The following is a 20,417-nucleotide window of genomic DNA, read 5'->3' as shown; positions in this document are numbered from 1 at the left end:
AAATTCAGTGCCATTTAATTAATTCAAATGTTTAATTTTTAGTTATCAAACAGTTTGAATATGTTAAGATCTGAATCCATTAAGTTTAATCGCTGAATTGGATCATCCTACAATGCCTAAATGAAATCAACAGGATGGTGGACCAGAAGAGAATTAACAGTTCAGATAAGGGAACAAGAAGAGATTAAGAAAAAAAAAAGGGGGGGGGGGGGGATGAGATGGAGGAAGAAGCACAGTACCCCAAATAAAGGAGGATAGTTTTAAGGTAACATAAACAAGCTTAGCTACTTCCAAGACTTGATCCAGCTGAAGTTACATGCTGGAGGTCCTTTCGTATCTTTGAATTAGAATTTGGACACCTTGACCGGGTTCTACGATCATGCGGTAAGCTGGAGAATGTCGGTACTTGGGAGATAAAGAGAAGGTGAACTTGGAGATTATGAGGGAAATCACCACTTTCATTTGAACCAAAGCAAAATTTCGGCCCAAGCACAATCTTGGGCCTACGCCAAAGGGGACATAAACTTGAGGCAATTTGCAGGCACCAGAAATTCCATTTGCAAATCGCTCAGGCTTGAACTCATTTGCATCTGATCCCCAAATTTCAGGGTCACGATGCAAGGTTGGTATCAATGTCCATATGCAGACGCCTTTAGGCACCAGTAGGTGCCCAATTTGAGCGTCTTCAAGTGCCTCCCGCGACACAAATGCTGCTGGTGGATATAACCGCATCACTTCATGAATCACCATTTTCACCTGCAATAGCAAAGCCAGGATATGCATGCAGCCAAATATGAGGTTATTCCTTGTTAATCATGAATCTCGTAATGATTTCAAATTAAGATTCATGTCCCGTGCTTTAACGTCTTGAAAACGCTAGACAAAAGTGACGTGAATGAAGTTCTACGATAACATGAAATGAACTCATAATGGATACCATTTTCATCTTGGGGAGAGAATCAGCATCAATTGAGCCATCTGGACAAACTTGAGCTATTTCATCGCGGATACGATCTTGCCATTCTGGGTGCAGAGCTAGAAGCATCAAGCACCATGATATAGCAACAGCAGTGGACTCGTGCCCGGCGAAGTAAATATTTTTGCAATTGTCGACAATGAATTTCTTAGACGAATTCTTGCCCACGTCGTTGATAGCCCCTTCGAGTATCAGTTGCAATAGATCCTTTTCCGATGGAAATTCCTGTGAGCATTCTTCTCCACGTTGTGCTATGGTTTCCCATATCAGCGACTCTATCTCCTTTTCCAAACTTTGAATCTCCTTTTGCTGTTTGCTTGGAAAAAATCTGCCCATGGATAATGTTAGGTGTTACTTTCTACAGGTACCGTTTTACTTTGTTTTTGTGTCAAAATGTGATCCAAGTATAGGCCAAGAAACACCATACCCCAGTGTAGGGATACCAAAAAGTACACTTTGATTTGCAATGACTTTCTGGAGGGTTCTGAGCTTTGAGAATATCTTCTTGCCTTCGAAATAGGAGCTCCCAAAGCAGGCCCTTGATATCACATCAGCTGAGACACCCCTCAGGTCCTCCTCCACTCTGATCTCTGCAGTTGTTCCGCCTTGGGCTTCAATGCTGGCTTCCCATTTGGCCATCAATGGCTCTGCTGATTGCAACATCATACCTACCATGCCCTGAAATGAATTTTAAATCTAGCTGCCTCACTCGCACAGCAATTAACTCTCCAGTTTCAACTTTCAAGTCAATTATGTACAATTCAACTCATATACAGTTCCGTTTATTTCAACTTATTTACCTTGACCTTGTCGCTGAAGAACTCAGGGGCAACAATTTTCCTCTGCTGCGCCCATGCATGCCCATTAGACCTCAAAATTCCAGTGCCAAGCATAGGTGCAAGCCTTTTCGTAACATACGAAGGCTTCCCAAGATCCAAACTAGTACTGAGGTTCATCTCCTTGACTAGCTCCGGATGGTTTACGTACAGATGCCGTTTGTTTCCTGTTGAGTACGTGTATATGGGGCCTGTATCCAATAACAATTCCAAGTGATGCAAGGATCCATAGGACTAAAAAAAGAAAGATCAGAAAACGATAGGAGGTAGAAACAAAAGTAACGCTAAGGATTGGCGGTGGTGAACAATTTGTTGGTCTGGCCACCGGCCAATCATGCATGCAGTACATCCGCTGGTAGAAATAATTGCAGCTACGTATGATTGATTAGAAGGACACGAGGCTAATTCGAGAATCAAAGATTGTGTGTTTCACCATTGTACAAATTGCACATGATTGCCGTCAGAGTGTTCCCCGATAAAAACATTAAAACCCAAATGTGCTGAAGTAAAAGGGCGTACAACTTTGACAGCAGAGTGTACTAGGACTTAACACGTTTGTCAAAGCATGTCCCATAACCCGGCCAATTATTGCTTTGAACGGCAAACATCCATCGACCATCGACCAAATAAGGAAAAGTTTCCTCATCTGTTATCTCAATTCAGCAAGAGTCGCTATCTTTGTTTTCTTTGCTTTTGAAACTCTTAAAAAAGATGTGGCAGACAAGAAAATCTGTACCTTTCCTACCGTATAACATGGATGAATATCTGCATGCATCCTTGGATGAGCATCTCTTCCATTTTCCAAATCAAACTCACTTGATATCAGGTTTTATGATGCAAATCTAGTCCATTTCTAAAGTAGAGGGAAGGTTCCCTCTCCCCTGGCCCGGACAACCTCAATGTAGCAACCGGCTGTTATTACGGGTCCTTTTTCCCAGGATGTTTCAGTGCTCAATCTTGACTTAAAAGAATATCAAATGCTGGGTTGCAATTCAAAGTGCAGCTCTAAAAGGGCACCTTATTAGTTTGAGCTGCAAATCTGTTTTGCCCAAAATTAAATGTTGCTCTAGATTTTTTTACGTCCAGCATAACCAGTCACAATTAACCAACCACAAAAGGGTATTCTTATGTGTAGTTATGCACTGAAGTTAAAATGCCGGTACTTGGTTAAGTATTGATGGATTAAACCATGGGTTACTCTTGCCATCTTCTAATGGCAGTGCCATTCGAGATTTAATAATTCAGAAACAGATGATCAGGCTCCAAAAGTCCGAGTAATTGCTAATCTTTCAAGAGAAAGGATTGGTGTTATATATGCCTTGTTCTTTAGTGAAACAGCATTTTAGTTAGTACAAGAGATCGAGAAAGTAGACACAGGTCCTGACCCCCAAAAATTAAAGGACACAAGTATGGGAAAAAAAAAAGACAACAAAAATGCTATAGAAACAGACTCATCAGTCCTTCAACCAAATTACCATATGTACTCCTTTTTAAAAAAAAAAAAAAATTTTTGCTCAGTACTCATGTACCCCCCTCTTTTCTTGGAAGTGATGTGTCCAAATTATTGATCGAATCTAATCACTTTCAGTCTATTACCGATCACGGGTGGACTTTTTGCTGATCTATTCCAGGATATCAAGGACGTCTCTTTCTTCTTTTCTAATTTTTTTAGGCCTAGCTCTGCATTCGTTGCTTTTATTTGTCTTAGATATATAGAAGTAGTTGTCAAAAGGACAAATATCCAGACAATCCAGAGCTTATCTTGGCTAAGACTTAAAAATGCTTTTGGAGTAATAAGGTTAATGACTCCATAATAACTTCTAAAGCATCTTGACAAAATTATTACTTTATGTTTCAAGAGCCCTCATCAACTTTTGATGATCAGATAAAGAATTCAAAGCAGACTTAAGTATGTTTTTAATAAACACAAGTAGTTCTCCAACCGACGAAGCCGGATTCTTTAGCTCATCGCTAAAGATAACTTTGCTGACAACGTGTACGTAAACACTGAACTCGATAGCACCTTATCGCATTTTTCAAAGATAAAAGTGTCTCTGTCCCTCTAATTATGAACCCAACTGAGTAAAATGAAAGATAACTACGAATGAATATCTGTAATGTGTTTATATCTTATTTATGTCAAAGGTGATGCAACCTTGAATGGCATCTGGAATTTTTACTAGTAAAATAATCAAAGAAGAAGGATAAGAAGTTACCGTATTCTTTTCTCCATTGTTCAAAGTATGGGAAGAGAGTGGAGGTGTAGTCATGGGCCACAAATTCGCCAAAATTTGCTGCTTTCATGGCTTTAGCCTGAATCTTCTGCATCTCCTGAACGTTTCCATATAGGAAAGAAGGAGAAGGCCCTCTAATTCCTTGCCTCTGAAGTTTCCACAAGAGCCTTTTAGGCTTTAGCCACAGAACGTTGAGGAAGTATGAGGCCAGGCCAATCAGAAGCATGCCCAGAAGGACCCAAGATGAAAGATTCTTCAGAGATACAAGGACAGAGAGGAGGAGGAGAAAGGAGAAGAGAAGGGATTTCATTTTTTTTCACTTTGGCTTCTGCTGCTCTCTTCAAGTCTATGCTTTGAACTGGTTTATAAAAGCCTTGAAGGGACTAATTGGTTGCTAGTTGCTACAGAACAAGACAAAGCATTACGAGGAGGAGAAATTAATAATTCCAGCAGCTAACTGCTTTCCCCCTTTTTTTTCTTTTTTCTTTTTATTCCCTTGAGAAAACAAAAAATATATGTATATGTATGTGATGTTAATGATTGGTCATTGGGTGATATGCTACTTGCTGAAGCAAAAAAAAAAAAAAAAAAAAGTCTGTCTAACGAGTGCCTGTCATTAAGATATATTTCAAATGTCATAATTTTTAAAATATAATATTAATTAAAAAAAGTAAATAAATGTAAGGAAAGGTAATAATTTTAATATATATATATATATATATATATACATAGTAAGTTAGGGAAAGTAAATAAATGCAAGGGAGGGTATGTAAGTTAAATAGAGAAAGTATATAAATGTAAGAGATGATGATAATTGTAATATATATATTTAAATAATAAGTTAGGTGAATTTTAAATATCTTACCCAGTGTCTAACAGGCACTTGCTAGAAAATTCAGAAAAAAAAATACTGAGCTGATAAATTGGGAAATTGCAATGACGTCATTATTCCAAAAATTTGGCTCATGACCATTAAGTTGCACTCCCAACTTTTCTCACATCTTTCCCGTTCTGAAGTGGGATTGCCTCCATGCTTCATTATACTTGCGGCGGTGCTGCTTCTTGTTCTTTTGCAGAAAATGCAATGACAATGAGGTGCTAGTACTTATTAGTCATAAATTAAAATGCTGATATGATTATTCTAGTATTAATGGTAATGCAGAGCTGGCTAACATACACTAAAGCCTTATTTGATAACCTAAATTTAACACTTAAATTTAATGGATTTAGATCTTAACATAGTCAGATGCATTTGATAATTAAAAATTGAACAATTGAATTAATTAAGTGACACTGAATTTTTTAGGCAAAACTTGCTCCTAAAAATAAACGATAAGTTATTCACTTATCACTTAATATGATATGCGGTCAAATATATCAAATTTAGTATTTAACAATTCAATAACTTAATGGATTCAGATTTCAGTTTTCAAACTTCAATTTTATCAAACACATTCTAAGAGAGAGACTTTAAAATGTTACTTTGTGGATTCACAAGATAGATGAAGTATCATTTAGAGATACGATATCCCTTAAAAAAAAAATTCCCAGTTCAAATACCAAAAACTACTAGAAAATTATATATTATCCAATTTGAAATTGTGTGTTTTACTTTAATTTTGAAAAATTCATTGAAGGGCAATAAGACTCAGAGGACTCACCCGCTATATTTAAACAATCGTGAGGGAGTTAGAATCTCAACCACTTGATATTCATTGGATGATTCGACTATAGATCCAGTGAAAATAATCGAGGGAATGGTAAAACGATAGGTATGCTGATCAAGAAGCATCTTTTGATTGTGACTTTGGAGTCAATAATACGAACGCCTTCTGTCTGATCTAATGCATGCTTATTTGTCTTAATGTCCAAAGAACTTCACTTTAACTTGATTGTCATTTAAGTTCAATTAAGCAGTGAGTTAGAAAGGTTAACTGGATATGGCCTGAAGTCAATTGCTTGGGATTTGGATTTCATGCATGCGTGACTAATTAAGCACAAAAAGTGCAAAAAGCAACTAGAGAATTTTCAAGACAGAACAACCTTTTTTTATCCAAATTCAATGACAGAGAAAAGAACAGAAGAATGTGACATAAACTCATAGCTTACGAAACACAGTGATCAAAACTTGATTTTAATGAATAACGCTCGCGTGGTAGGGATGTATACTAGATTTTCCAGTAATTGCATCACATTAACAAGTGCGGTGATATAAATATGAGCTTTGAAACTCTATCTGTGCAAGTTTTTAATCAATAGCGTACGAGTGACTAAAAAATTGGGGTTTAGATACCCTTAAATACTGGGTATCTTCTTCGGTAGTAGATTTCATGTATTGGTAATAGGATTAGCTCATATACTTTAGGCATCATTCAAGATGAGAAATTTTGGATTCCTCAGTGTCGAATTACACTAATTGTATAGTTCCATCGAACCTTTGTTCGAACCTATAAAGCTTTTGTTAATCTATAAAATTACGTATCGTTCCGGAAAAAAAAAAAGGTTAGTAGGTTTGACGGGGAGGAAAAAATGATGGGTTGAGTGATTCGGAGAGGAAGTGTAAGCGAAAGATTTTGAATTCATACGCTCATACTTGCATTAAAAAGAACGGATTTTTCTAATAAGTACTTTATGATTACTTATTAACACACTTACATTTCATTCAACCTACCATGTATATCGATACTAACAATTACTACTTTATCTTACATTTATACACGTTTTCTAAATTAATTCCCTTGCATTTATATTTTTTTCTAATTAATCTTATTTTTTTTTTAAAATCTAAACATTTGACATATATCTTAACGAGTGCTCAGACAGATCGAAATAAAAATATTAAATTTGAGATATTTAAAGTTTTAAACTCCAAGTATCTTCCTGTCTTTTTTGATTTATGATTGAATTAGCTCATATATCAAATGGGATCTTTCAAAATAGAGCCAATATAGATATAAGCCCACGTAGATATAGTGTTGGGATCCCATGGCAGAATAAATTATATAGTGTTGGAAATCCTATCATAGAATAAACCATGATATGAAGTACTACATAACAATTTAATGATAAATAAGTTACAAGCAGGAAAACAAATGACACATAAAATATAACATGGTCTGGTTCTATTTATTATTAAACAAGCATGAAAATAAATGACACACAAAATTTAATGCGGTTTGGTTCCATTATTAAGCCTACAATCACAGAGAAAAAATCAGTTCTTTATTATAAGAGAACAAATTATATACAAGAATATAATTTGAACCCAAATCAAATCCTTGTATAATTTCTCGTCTCGTAAGGATCCTTTTCTCACTCTATGTATAACCGCGTATAAGGCTGCATATCCCTTTTTGTAGTATGCTAAACCCCAATTATTTATAGATCTAATTACTTAGCCAGGCCCCCACGTGAATGGGCTGGTGGTTGGCGCCTCTTCCTCGGGACCGTCAGGTCCTGGGGTCGAATCTCCGCAGCAACATCAATACCGCCGTGCATCTATCGTGTTTGGTTCTGGTTGGGGCGCTGGGCCGAGCCGGAGTGGGATTAGTCGGGCCACCTTTACGGTCTTGACCCGGACACCCACTCCGTCAGCAAAAAAAAAAAAAAAAAAAAAAAAAAAAATTACTTAGCCAGCATTCAAATAATAATTGAAAATAAGTGCTAACTCCTAATGTAATACTGAACAGGAAAGAATGTCTAATTCTTAAACTCATACAATTTCCTAAGTTACTATTTCAAGTAAGTAAAACAATTAGAAAACTAGTTATTTTCATACAAAATAAGAAACCGCCTCAAAGAAATTAATCTAATTTTCTAACGTATAGGAGTTTATATGTGTGTGAGCGTATATTCCTGTATAGATGCAAATTCAAAATATGAACCTGCCGTACGTCCAAAACAACAAAGCAAAGATGCGACAGGACTTTTGCCAAGTGAAGCGGCCATAAAGATCCAGTATGGAAAATACTAATACGTCCAAGAATCGTGATTTAATCAAAAAGCGACATACACTCCCCTTAGGAGCTTTTTCAAACTAGACAAAGACAAAGCATATTCAAATGCTAGCACCAGTGTGTTGTGAGTTGTGACCATGAACCCAATTTCCTCGTGGCCTGAGAGGCATCATTGCCCGGAGCCTGCACAGCATGTCGAAAGCGAAAGTAAAGAAAATCCTAGGATTAATAACCCGGCTAAGGTTTTTAGGGGGAAAACATACCATTTATTTTCGGAAAATAGCCACTTAACTTAGAGATTCATGTTTAAGCCCAATTATTGTGAGAACTAGACATGTTTTATTCCATTCCATCCTTAATAATGCAATATCCTATTAATAGGTGCTCTATTCAACAATTTAGATCCTCTTGGACGTTGCATAAAATTTTATATTTCGGGAGCCTTTAAACTCGGGTAAAGGTATAGCTATTCTACAAAAAAGTCCCGTGTGGTTTTAAATCATACGCATCGGTATCCCATGATTTAAAATAAAGTAAAAAATTGACGAAAATTATTAGATCAAAATCGTTTGATGTGAACGCGTTGGAATTACGCATAGTTCTTTTGAAAAATGACTTTTCAAAGACAAATTTTGACACGATATACCTATTTTGCCCCTCAAATTTTAATAAAACTACCATGACTCTTCTTTAATTTCGCTTCAAACTTGTAGAAATCTATAATTTTTACTTATATTGTTAGTGAATGAAACCGATGAATCAAAAACTGTTTGGTTAGGCTATGTTTTTGCTTGTATTATAAGAATATTTCTATTATTTCACTCAAAATTATTTATTTTAACGAATTCGTTCAAAATACTTCAAATCATGAGATAGAAATCACGTGACTTTTTTTTACCGGATAACTATGTATATCACACTAGGCTTTTTTGTTTTTTACGGCCTATAAACTTTTATCCCGTACCACTTGTTGTTGTTAAAGTACGCGGGAGATTTGATTTGACTCTTCTTTGATCGAGTGACAAAAGCAACTGTTAAACCAAACGAAAAGCCTACTCTATTAAGATATTAGCTACGCACCTCTATTAAGATATTAGCTACGCACTTCTTACAGTTTGTGGGGATCGATTTCAATGCTACAAGAAAATGGCTAAGGGAAAAAATATAGTAGCACTCACTAGACTGAGCCATAGCACCACCCCCCTATTATTAAATCATTGTCAATCAAAAAAGAGTGTCACAATTTCGCGCACCAAAGGCGTGACAACTCTTTTTCAAGAATATAAGAAAACGAATACATTCAGGTGCAAAGGAACGCCGCCGATCTACATGTCCAATTTGGATAGAGGCCGCGTTAATTGTAAGCTTGCTTCCTCTCAACGACAAACTTTTCCACTATTATGGGTTACTTGTATGATCTTTTTTCCAAGAGAAAAGGGAAAATAACAAACTTTCGAGATTAAATTTCGTCTCCTTTGATTATATACACACATAACTTTGGAATAATACCAAAAATGTGCCTGACATATTATGTCTGTTTCGTTTTATCCCTCATATTTCAAATGATAAATTTGCATGCCTCACAAAACATAAAATTAGGAATGGCAATGGGGGCGAGCACCCGCGGAGAGTCATTGGGGCGGGGGTTGGGGCGGTATACCCCCGCCCCGCCATCCGTTTGAAAAAATATATATATGTACATAATTATATATATAATGATATTATCAATTATACTACTAATTATATATGTCTATTAACAAAAATTATTAATTTTTTACACTAAATTTATTAATAGATTTATTTTAAATTTCTAACTACACTTAATACAATAAAAAAATTTTCTAAAAAATACAATAATAATTTAGTGATTGTATTTGTATCAAAAGTGAAAACTTGATTATTTTAGTTATATTTGTTTTATCATATTAGATTGTATTCAAATAATCTTTGTTTAATTATTTTTATGAATTTCAATTGTAAAGTTACAATGAATAATAATTTGGTGTTGTGTTGATATTTTAGTACTTGATTATTTGCTCAAATTTAATTATAATGAAATTATATAATAAAAAATTTTTAACCTCACGGGTGCCCCGCGGGGGAAGCGGGGCGGACGGGGGAAGCGGGGGGCGGGGGCGGGGGGGAATTAAAATGCAACGGGGCGGGGGTTGGGGGAGGTGTCCCCCACCCCATTACCACCCCTACATAAAATGCATCAATATGTTTACCAGAAATATTTATGAGATCACCACGTGACAAGTTTTACAACGTCAAATAGGGCAATTCCCATTTGGAAAATTAAGCACAAGCAGCTCACATTAATTAACATATTTTATACCAATTATGGAAGCTAGAGGTGTTACAATAGGTGATTTGGACGGGTTTGGTTTGGTTTAAATGGGTAATGGGTATAAGTGAGTCAACTCTTTTATATCCATTTAATTAGATGGGTATAAATTGGTAAGTTAAAAAATGAATTGGATAACTTAATTATCCATTTATAATCCATTTATTTTAATTTTTTGTAAAATCATTTAAATTCATTTTTGCAAACTAAATTATCAATTTATACTACCCTTTGCACCCATCATTAGTTTTAAATATTTACTTATAATGCTCAATAAGCCTAATTACCAATTTTTTCCCATCCGTACTCTACGTCACAAAATTACATACTATTAATAATTGAACAATAATAATATAAAAATTAGAACTAAGTACTATAAAAGTTAACATAAAAATTTAATCCAAAAATTTTGAACTCCTGGCATTTTTTGGTGTGTAAATTTAAAATTTTATTTTGAAAATATAGGAAAAGAGGCTAAAACTTGTCATAAATTGATAATGCTGAAAAATGAGCAAGTTAACAAACAAAGAGAAAATAAAATGATAACATAAAACCAAGAAATAATAATAATAATGAAACAAAAGTATATTGGGTAACCCATTTATACCGATATGTAAAAATATAATATACTCGTATCCATCTATTCATTGACGTGTACGGGTAAATTTAACTAAATTAAATGGGTATTATTGGGTAATTCATTTATACCCATATGCAAAAATATAAGATACTCATATCCATCTATTCATAGACAGATATGGGTAAATTTAACTAAATTGATTTGTTTGACACTTATAATGGAAGCTAATTAAATTTATTCCAAACGCACAAATTGGGTAAAACGGCAAGCGAAAAAGATCCGACAATTTCATGAAACCACGCAAGGGGTTCGTCAGCCCAAAAAATCAAGCGATAACAAAGAAAAAAGCCTAAAAGAAGGCATAATGATTTGTCTTCGGATGATATAGCCGTGAAGGCTACGGAATAAGTTCTAAATGCAATTATGATTTGGCTGCAATAAGGCGTAGATGGATCAGTTGTGGAAATAAAATAAAAAGCTAATTATCACACGATGGACATGTTCAGGACCAAGGTGGCTGTCGACTTTTACGACGTAGACATAAAAACATTTTATTAAGAGGCTGAGAATTTTAGTTTTGAATTTCACTTGATTCATAAGAAAGTTTTTGTTTCTGTTTGTCTCAGTAGGATCAATTTGAATTTAGGGCTTTGAATTAGGAGATTAATTTGTGCATTTGAATAAATATAAGGATTAATCCTTCATTCATTAACAGTGCATATACTATCACCATTTGATACATGATAATTAATCTAAATTTGAATTTGAAATACAAATTTTACATATGTATCATACATCCAACTGTAATAATGTAGACACTGTTAGTGTATATAACTTTGACTCCTTTTTTTATGGATAAAAACAAATTTCGTTAACCGAATTACTACAGATCGTCCAACACGATTTGATTTATATCATTGCCTTGATGGTAGGTTAAACATGCACTAGAAATGACAAATACGTGCAGTTATCTTCTAGTGAGATAAATCAGAATTAATGCAGCTATCTTCTATATTGTATCTGAAAAGTACAATAAATTTTCAAGTTATCTTCTAGTAAGATAAATCAGAATTCTTACCGGAAAAAAATTTCTCATTAGAAACACCTAGAAAAAAAAAAAGAGAATTCTTATTAAAAAAATTTAGTAGAAACTTTATTAGAAAAAATAAAATGTATGGCGGTCTGTTGAGAAGATGAGAAAAGTAGAGAAAAGTTGGTAAAGAGAGAGAGAGAGAGCCTAAAATTGACTCTATATATGATTACTTTTATAATTGGTGACATGTGAGTGCACATGCCAATTTTTTCTACATTGGAATCGTCTAATTTCACATCGGTATCAATTTCATGCTAAAAAAGTGGTCGGAATTAGTTCAATTTGATTTTATGAGAAATCAACACAATTAATTATTTGAAAAGCGGGGAGCTAAAAAAAGAAAATAAATTAGGAGATATATTTTCGACAACCTTTTGCTGATGAATGTGAACATGTGACCACATGGATGTGTACTTGATTTTGCCTACATGTTTAATTGGGAACATAATTTTTATATTAGAAGAAAAAGAATGTAGCGACCAATACAATTAGTTAATTGCTAATTTCATTATTAATTAAACCGCCATATGAAAGCCACTTGCTACCTGACCAATTGTAAGCTACATATCCGTCCATATAATCAAATGTTAAGTATTGGATTTCGTATTGGACTTGTTCATTAATAGCGACACTAATAAGTATTATATAATGTCATGTGTACCAATTCAATGCCGTCAGCTTAAACTGCTGCTTGGCTCCAATCACCGGAATCCAGACGCCAGACTACCTCTACGCACTAAAAAATAATTACATAGCAGTAAAAACACAAGAAGATCAGCAAGCAAGTAGGAATCATCATCATGATCCATTATGCGTTGTTGGAGAGATTAAAGTACGAAAGTGGCTTGGAATAGGGCTGTAATCGAATCGAACTGTTCTCGAGCACGCGTGAGAGATTTAAAGTACGAAAATAGTCTGGACTTTGGAATTGTGAGCTCTCGGCCTCACGTGGTGGCACGGCCTCAGTCATTTGTAGTGGATTTGATTCTTGATCATCAAAAATAAAATAAAATAAAATAAAATATTTAGATGTTACCACAGCTAAATAGTCAAATGCTACTGCAAATTGAAAGCATCTCTTGTTTTAATATATTCTTTTCTTGATGGAAGCTACAGCTGCTAATCCTATGCATTAAGTTACCCTTTACTGTTCCCCATATTCTGAAGAAGCATTGAATTTTACCTTTTAAACAGGTTATGTGAAGGACAAAAAAAATATTTTTTATAAATTGTAAGGGATGTTTTAAATAATTTTTTCTATTTAAAATTATACAAATGATTAACGATAAATTACAACGTTATTGACTATCGTTGATGTTCCCTTTGCTGTCATTCATCAGGAAACTCGATGCGACCTACCGTGGCGCTGTGCAGCTGCTGGTGCTTTCAGAATCGGCCAGCTATAGAGGAAACATAGGAACTGGAGAAGGGAACAATGGATCTTGCCGACCAATTTTCATGGGCCATGCCTGTTAACCGTATGGCCCGGGGCTATCGAAACTCCCGTTGTCATGGGCCATTACATTTCTGAACCATCAGTTCTTCTCCTGGATTAGACATGTTTGTGTTGTCGCTTCAAGCCCAGGCTAGGTTTTTTGGATAACTCCTACCAATCTTTTTTTTTTTTTAATATAAATTTAAATATCTTATTTACCGGTGCTCTTTCAATAGAAGGTCTGAGGGCGATGAGGTTAAGGAAAGCTGTACTCGTACATCATTGCAGGCGGAAAGGATTCAGGAGTCCTCAGCAAAATTGGCAGTTAGCTTTGGAATGGGAAAACGTCCAAACACCGTGAATTAATTGCAGTCTAAAAATCAAACACCATTAATTGATTTCTTTTTTTTTTTGTAAACAATGATTCTATCCATGTTTTCTAAGCACTCAATTCGTAAAAACGAACCCATGCATGAACATAAACCTTTGTATGGCTGATCCAGCATGCAATAGCCCAATATGCTTGTAAAAAGCAAAAAATTTGCTGTTGGGTCAAAAAATAGCACAATAGCCCAACTTCACACGTTCTCGGAATACTGGAAGTCGAGCACAAGGGTTCTTGACCCTATAATTAGTTGTAGTCTAAAAATCCAATAAGCAACTTGTTTTGAAAAATTCCGTTTGAATTAACTGTTTTTTTGATGTATTTTTGAAATATTTTGCTGTAACGTATCCCATAACCCAACTCTTTTTTTTTTTTTAAGACCCTGACCAATTGCACCTTTGGTCTTGGTTCTAAAATTTCAAAAATTTCTGTTTTGAAAAGTGGCTAAAATGTCTCTAGATTAAAGTCAAAGTATGACATTCAGAAAAAAAAATTTTTTGAGGGATCGAAATAAGCTAAATGCAATATTAAAGATCAACGTTAATTAGCAGAATTAAAGATCAAGATTTCAACCTGTAATTCAGAAAACAATTCAATGGTTTGGATCGTTTTTCTATAATTTTGTGCCTATGCACAAGGACCATGAAGTTCTGCGACTGCGTCTAAAACCAAGAAAGGAAAAACAAACAAAGCCAACAAAAGAAGAAGATTACATGAACTGATTAATATTCTTGCAAAGTATTTTTGTCCCTTTGGTTAGAAAGAAGCCACAAAAGCAAATGATATGGAGGAAGGATGAAATCGCAAAAACTTACATGGTATTAAGTTATGAGTAAATATTTATACACTGACAGTGTATACACTTTCACCATTTGATTCATGATATGTGTGCAAAAGTTGAATTTCAAATTCAAAATTTGTATAGTTATCATCCATATAATGCTGACAGTTCAGTGTAGGAAAGATTAATCCTTAAGTTATTATATGGTACTTAAAGCAGATTACGACGACATTTGTTTTAGAGGTTAATTTTGTATATACTAACTGTGTATAGAAATAAGATTAATTTTTATTTAAAATGAAAGATTAATTTTATTCTCAACAATGTAAAGAACACATTTTTTTTTAAAAAAAAAGGTAATAGTGGAAGCTGTAATGAAGACTAAAAGCTTTAAAATTTTTAACATGTTGATGAAAATGCCACAGCCTTTGATTACTTTTAGGGTAACCGACACTTTCAACATCCTCCCGATAGTTAGTAGAGTTTCTCATTTAGCCAATCTTATAATATACGCCAAAGAGTTAACATCTGTAACTGTCAACGAACAAGTAATCCTCAACTACGCAAAGATTAATCCACAAGGTCCACTAAAAAACACACTTGTGTAAACAAAAATTGCAATATCAAAAGAAAATTTAAACAAATTAATGGCTGATAATATCAAAAGTGGCGACCAGCATAATTAGCCCTCTAAACAAATAATTTGCTACTAGTACTTCACATAGGATGATGAGAATCTGGAAAACATGCAGGAAGGTAAAAGGAATAGATTCACTGGATTGGGATGATTTGCGAAAAAATAAATTGTTTGCATCATAAACACAAATTTCAATATATCTTTTTATCTTTCCAATCACTTTTTTTATCTCGCATACATCACATCACAAAAAGTGTTACTAGTAATTATCTCAAATAAATATTTCAAATAAACTTCTATCCAAACACACTATAGGCCAATAATAAACAGAAACTTTTTTTTGTGACTCTTTTAAATTATAGGCTAGTTAATTTGTCAATTTACCATTATGTCCATATTTAATGTTAATTTATTAATTTATTGTTATGCTCATATTTTATTTACATATAAGTCCACCTATGCAAATCACGACATTTTAAACAATGAATACAAATAAAGAAATTTTTAAAATTAAATAGGCAGATCATCTTTAGTTACTTATTCTATTAGTAAGCACTCCAACACAACACTAAACTTGGGAGGGAATATGAGGAAAGTACTTAACAAAAATTAATGATTACGTTAACTATACATTTTTTAATCCTTGGAATGGAAATGAGGCTATTATCATTATGGGATAGGAGGGGGTAAGAATTACTATAATACAATGTATATAAGAAAAAGAAAGAATAATTTTTAAAAAAATATTGTTATTTGCACATTCACTATTTATTATATCATATAATCTAAAAAATAAAAATTATATAATAAAAATGATAGTGGGAATATAAATAACAAAAAAAAAAAAAGAATAGTGTAAATAAATATTTCCCTAATTTTGAAACAGTAGTGTCTAATCATTTTGAATCCGGATCTGTGAGACGAGTCGGTCGGACGCCAAATCCATTTTAAATTCGGACACATTCCTCCTCTGTGTCACACTTTAAGACATACTTCCCAAGCATCGACCCCTCCCCCCCGGCCCGTTCCGTTCCTCTTCCCTGCGTCTCCAGTCCCGGTCCTTCCCCCACTGTCACTCCTCTATTTACAGAGAAAGGGAACTATACTCAATAAAATGCGCACTTCTCGCTGTTGGTAGAAAAGGATTGATTTTTACAGTCCCATATGTAGAAAGAGAGACTTAATTGCGGTTAGAAAATCTCTCAGGACCTGGGGCTGGGGCTACAAAAGCTCTAATTTTTCAAATTGGGTTCTGAGATTTTTAGGGTTTTTCTAATTGAGGAGTTTGAGAAGCTGAGATGGCATATATACCCGTGAAAAATCTTCTCTGTAAATAATTTGGAGTTCGGGAATTTTTTTTCTGCTTGTAAAAAATTGTTTCTGTTGTTGTATTAGTTTTTTTAGGGTTTTGATAATGGATGGTAGGAGAATAACGGCGAGTCCCCGGCCGTGCTCTGGACGGCGAGTGGTGGCCAAGAAGCGCCCTCGCGGAGGGATGGATGGTTTTGTGAACAGCGTTAAGAAGCTTCAAAGGCGGGAGATTTCCTCCCGGCGTGACCGTGCTTTCAGTATGAGTGATGCCCAAGAACGGTTTCGGAACATTCGATTACAGGTCCGGATTTTATTTTGTCCCCTTTATGGGCCTCTTTTTTTTTTTCTTTAAAGTTTTATGGAGATTTAAATTTAGTTTGTGCTGGTATAGAATCATCTGCATCATTTTAAGTGCTTCTTGCCCAGGAAAATGTGTGTGAATTTTGTTCTTAGGTTTAATAACTTTGGTACGACTGATGAAGTTGGAGTTTTTATTACTTGATTGATCTTTCTTCCTGGGAATTTTTTGGGATAATCCCGCTGTTGATCTCCCTTAAATTTGCTGTTAACTATGTTCAATGCTTCTGTTCATTATACATTTTATCTGAAATTAATTTTTTTTTAAATTTTAGAATTAGCACAAATTGTAGGTCTGATTGAGCTGTAAACTAGTAACGCATGTGAAATTGTTACTGAAACTTGTGGGTTATGGAGTTTGATTGATATTTTGGAGGAGATTGAGGGAAGCCCTAGTGCTGATCTTGTACTTTTGTGCCTTAGTTGTTATCTTTAAATTTAGGCGGGCTTTTAAAATCATCTGACTGTTTGAAAGTACTAGATTATATAAACCAAAAAGGAAGTTTTCTGAAAAGAATTGCGTGTTATGCGTTACTGGCGATATAGACACAGATAAAGAGATGTGTCAGCTGTCATATTTACCATTCAGGGCTATGATTCTTATTGCCTATCATCAATCGTATTATGATGTTGTTGTATTGGTTGGGTCATTTGTCTGAAGTAAAAGCAAGTTGGTGTTCCTGTCACGTGGAAGCGTTGATTTGATGTCTAAACACGTGTCTACCTAGATTGACAGCTGGAACTTTAGATGCATATCGGATCGCTTTTCTTTTTATTCAGGGGAGTCATTTCTATTTTGGATTTCTTCATGATTCAATTTAAAACTATTAGTACATTCATTTTCCATATATGGGGTAGTATTTGTCTGTTAATAAATTTTCCTTGTGATGATTAACTTGGTATATATTTTCAACAGGAGGAATATGATACCCATGATCCGAAGGGACAGTGTTCTGTGGTACTTCCATTTCTTCGGAAACGATCAAAAATAATAGAAATAGTAGCTGCTCGTGATATTGTTTTTGCTCTTGCACAATCTGGTGTTTGTGCAGCATTTAGTCGTGGTATGCCATTTGGAATCAAAGATTATTTTGTGAATTGTATTCTTTGCACTGTTTTCTGCACCCTTTTGTTGAAACTTATACAGTTGAATTGATGGGTGCAGAGACTAACGAGAGGATATGCTTTTTGAATGTCAGCCCTGATGAGGTTATAAGAAGCTTGTTTTATAATAAAAACAACGATTCACTTATCACTGTTTCAGTTTATGCTTCAGATAATTTCAGCTCACTCAAGTGCAGAACTACAAGGATTGAGTATGAATTCTATCACTTGCTTGCAAAAGCCTTCTTTTTGTCCTGCACTGTTTTTGTAACTGACACACACACTCCTACACCTTATATCAGATACATCCGAAGGGGTAAACCAGATGCTGGTTTCCCTCTTTTTGAGTCAGAGTCATTGAAATGGCCCGGTTTTGTGGAATTTGATGATGTTAATGGGAAGGTTCTCACATATTCTGCACAGGATAGGTAGTTGTTGAATACCATCCAGTTGGTTACTTATAATTCATTAGCAAGAGTTGTCAACGGTACTGAAGTTGTTTCGGTCATGATTTCTTAATCAGCATATACAAAGTTTTTGACTTGAAGAACTACACGATGCTGTACTCAATATCAGATAAGAATGTTCAAGAGATTAAAATCAGGTAATTTGTCTAATTCTTGATGTTGCATTGACCAGTAGATTGTTTGCAATGCCCTATGCTGGCACCTGTAAAGGATAACAAGTGGAGTTTTGTGTTACAAATTTTGTGTTTAGTTCTTGGATCAGTTATTTTTATTTGCCTGGATTGGCATGTTACCTGCTGTGCAGATTGTTAGAATGTAATTGATCTTGTTCTTTGTCTTGGGATAACAGTCCTGGAATCATGTTATTGATATTTACCAAAGCCTGTGGTCATGTTCCGCTGCAAATTCTGTCAATTGAGGATGGGACTGTTCTCAAATCTTTTAACCATCTCCTTCATCGGAACAAAAAGGTGGATTTCATTGAACAGTTCAATGAAAAGCTTCTTGTCAAGCAGGAAAATGAGAATCTCCAGATTCTCGACGTAAGTGTTTGATACAATCTTGTGATGCCTTTTTATCTGTTAGCAGCCAAACTCAGACAACTATCTTTTGTAGGTCCGCAATTCTGAGTTAACTGAAGTTAGCAGAACTGAATTCATGACCCCATCAGCATTCATATTTCTGTATGAAAACCAGTTGTTCTTGACATTCAGAAATCGTACTGTGGCTGTTTGGAATTTCCGTGGTGAGCTGGTTACCTCATTTGAGGATCATCTGTTGTGGCATCCGGACTGCAACACTAATAATATTTACATCACCAGTGATCAGGACCTAATTATTTCTTATTGCAAAGCTGATTCTGATGATCCATTATCAGAAGGAAATGGTATGTTTTTTGTGGGAATTGGATGATTTTGAATGGTTCTATTAATAAGAATTGAATTTATTGGTTGCGCATGCAAACTGTTTATTGTGTCCAAAAAGCGATGTTTGCCGAGTTACAGTTGCATCTAACATCTATTGATTTCTATATGGTGGCCTGCAGCAGGTTCGATCAATATCAGCAACATTCTGACAGGAAAATGCCTTGCTAAAATAAAAGTAAGCAACAGCTCTCCCCTGGACGACTGCTGTTGCAGTTCTAGTTGTGGTGGGAGAAGTTGCAATTCGCAGAAACGGGTCCAAGCTGCTAAAGTAAGGAGCACAGTTGCAGAGGCACTGGAAGACATTACTGCCCTTTTCTACGATGAAGAGCGCAATGAGATTTATACTGGAAATAGGCTTGGCCTGGTCCATGTGTGGTCAAACTAGGGTGATCTGATGTTTGTACCAGGCACCCATGTTTGCTTGGTTCTTCTCCATATGGCCAGTTCATTTTGCACCCCGCATTGCTAGAGTTGGCTGGGACTCTTGTATCATTAGAGAAGCATTTCAAGTGGTTTAGCTTTCTTTTTATTTTCTTCTGTTTTATGTGACCATTTAGCTCTTTATGTTATCCCTCAAAAGCGGGGATACTCTATCATGTCATAATTTTCCCGTATTGTGTTCTTGAATTGCTCATTTTGAGCAGGAAACCAGTTTTTGTCCTGTAGATGCAGCTTGAATCTAGGGTTGTCGGAATGATGTATGTGGGTATTGAATTGACAAGCAGCTGTTTGTTGATATATGTATTGCATGGTGATCCATTTGGTTTAACCTGAATATGATGCTCTCCAGCTCCACTTTAGCTGCTTCCCTTCACCTCTTGTCACCCAAGGAAATATGGCGTGGTGTTAATTGGTATCATCATATGGATGACTTTGTAGTTGGTTGGGACAAAGCTGCTTCCTCCATTTCTGTAATTGGTCGGATGTGCATGTGCCGTGCTACCTAAAACCTAGCAGGGTTAATTCTAATAAACTCGCTTGAACCAGCACTT

At 35.1% G+C, this 20,417-nt stretch overlaps 2 protein-coding genes across 3 annotated transcripts; one reads left to right on the top strand and one right to left on the bottom strand.

The window, feature by feature from the left end:
* Positions 1-121: 121 nt before the first annotated feature.
* On the bottom strand, positions 122-4,433 carry LOC113733437 (cytochrome P450 714A1-like). Its single transcript, XM_027259805.2, has 5 exons — positions 4,029-4,433; positions 1,777-2,003; positions 1,404-1,654; positions 938-1,304; positions 122-756 (listed from the first exon to the last, which is right to left on the bottom strand). Exons 1-5 carry the CDS (start codon positions 4,354-4,356, stop codon positions 313-315), a joined length of 1,617 nt encoding a protein of 538 aa, XP_027115606.2. The 5' UTR covers positions 4,357-4,433; the 3' UTR covers positions 122-312.
* An 11,831-nt stretch (positions 4,434-16,264) lies between these two features.
* LOC113730215 (uncharacterized) lies at positions 16,265-20,200 on the top strand. 2 transcript variants are annotated; one of them, XM_027254747.2, is made up of 8 exons: positions 16,265-16,872; positions 17,845-17,992; positions 18,094-18,244; positions 18,335-18,460; positions 18,556-18,636; positions 18,849-19,041; positions 19,115-19,385; positions 19,548-20,200. In XM_027254747.2, the coding sequence occupies exons 1-8, from the start codon at positions 16,675-16,677 to the stop codon at positions 19,808-19,810; spliced, it is 1,431 nt and encodes a 476-aa protein (XP_027110548.1). In that variant the 5' UTR covers positions 16,265-16,674; the 3' UTR covers positions 19,811-20,200. The 2 variants fall into 2 exon arrangements, with proteins under 2 accessions (XP_027110548.1, XP_027110547.1); XM_027254746.2 differs by having other exon boundaries at positions 19,545-20,200.
* Positions 20,201-20,417: the final 217 nt, after the last annotated feature.

This window comes from Coffea arabica, chromosome 2e (genome assembly GCF_036785885.1).
Source record: "Coffea arabica cultivar ET-39 chromosome 2e, Coffea Arabica ET-39 HiFi, whole genome shotgun sequence".
Lineage (NCBI taxonomy): Eukaryota > Viridiplantae > Streptophyta > Magnoliopsida > Gentianales > Rubiaceae > Coffea > Coffea arabica.
The sequence above is the reverse complement of the archived record's forward strand: the minus strand, read 5'-3'. Positions and strand labels throughout refer to the sequence as shown.

Bases quoted from the DNA above. Each gene is read 5' to 3' on its own strand.
- LOC113733437 (XM_027259805.2), bottom strand. From the start codon at position 4,356: ATGAAATCCCTTCTCTTCTCCTTTCTCCTCCTCCTCTCTGTCCTTGTA. The intron at 2,004-4,028 runs GTAACTTCTTAT...TATTGGATACAG, and splicing joins ACAATGGAGAAAAGAATACG to GCCCCATATACACGTACTCA. The intron at 1,655-1,776 runs GTAAATAAGTTG...AATTCATTTCAG, and splicing joins TCTTCAGCGACAAGGTCAAG to GGCATGGTAGGTATGATGTT.
- LOC113730215 (XM_027254746.2), top strand. From the start codon at position 16,675: ATGGATGGTAGGAGAATAACGGCGAGTCCCCGGCCGTGCTCTGGACGG. The intron at 17,993-18,093 runs GTATGCCATTTG...TGATGGGTGCAG, and splicing joins TTGTGCAGCATTTAGTCGTG to AGACTAACGAGAGGATATGC. The intron at 18,461-18,555 runs GTAGTTGTTGAA...TTTCTTAATCAG, and splicing joins ACATATTCTGCACAGGATAG to CATATACAAAGTTTTTGACT.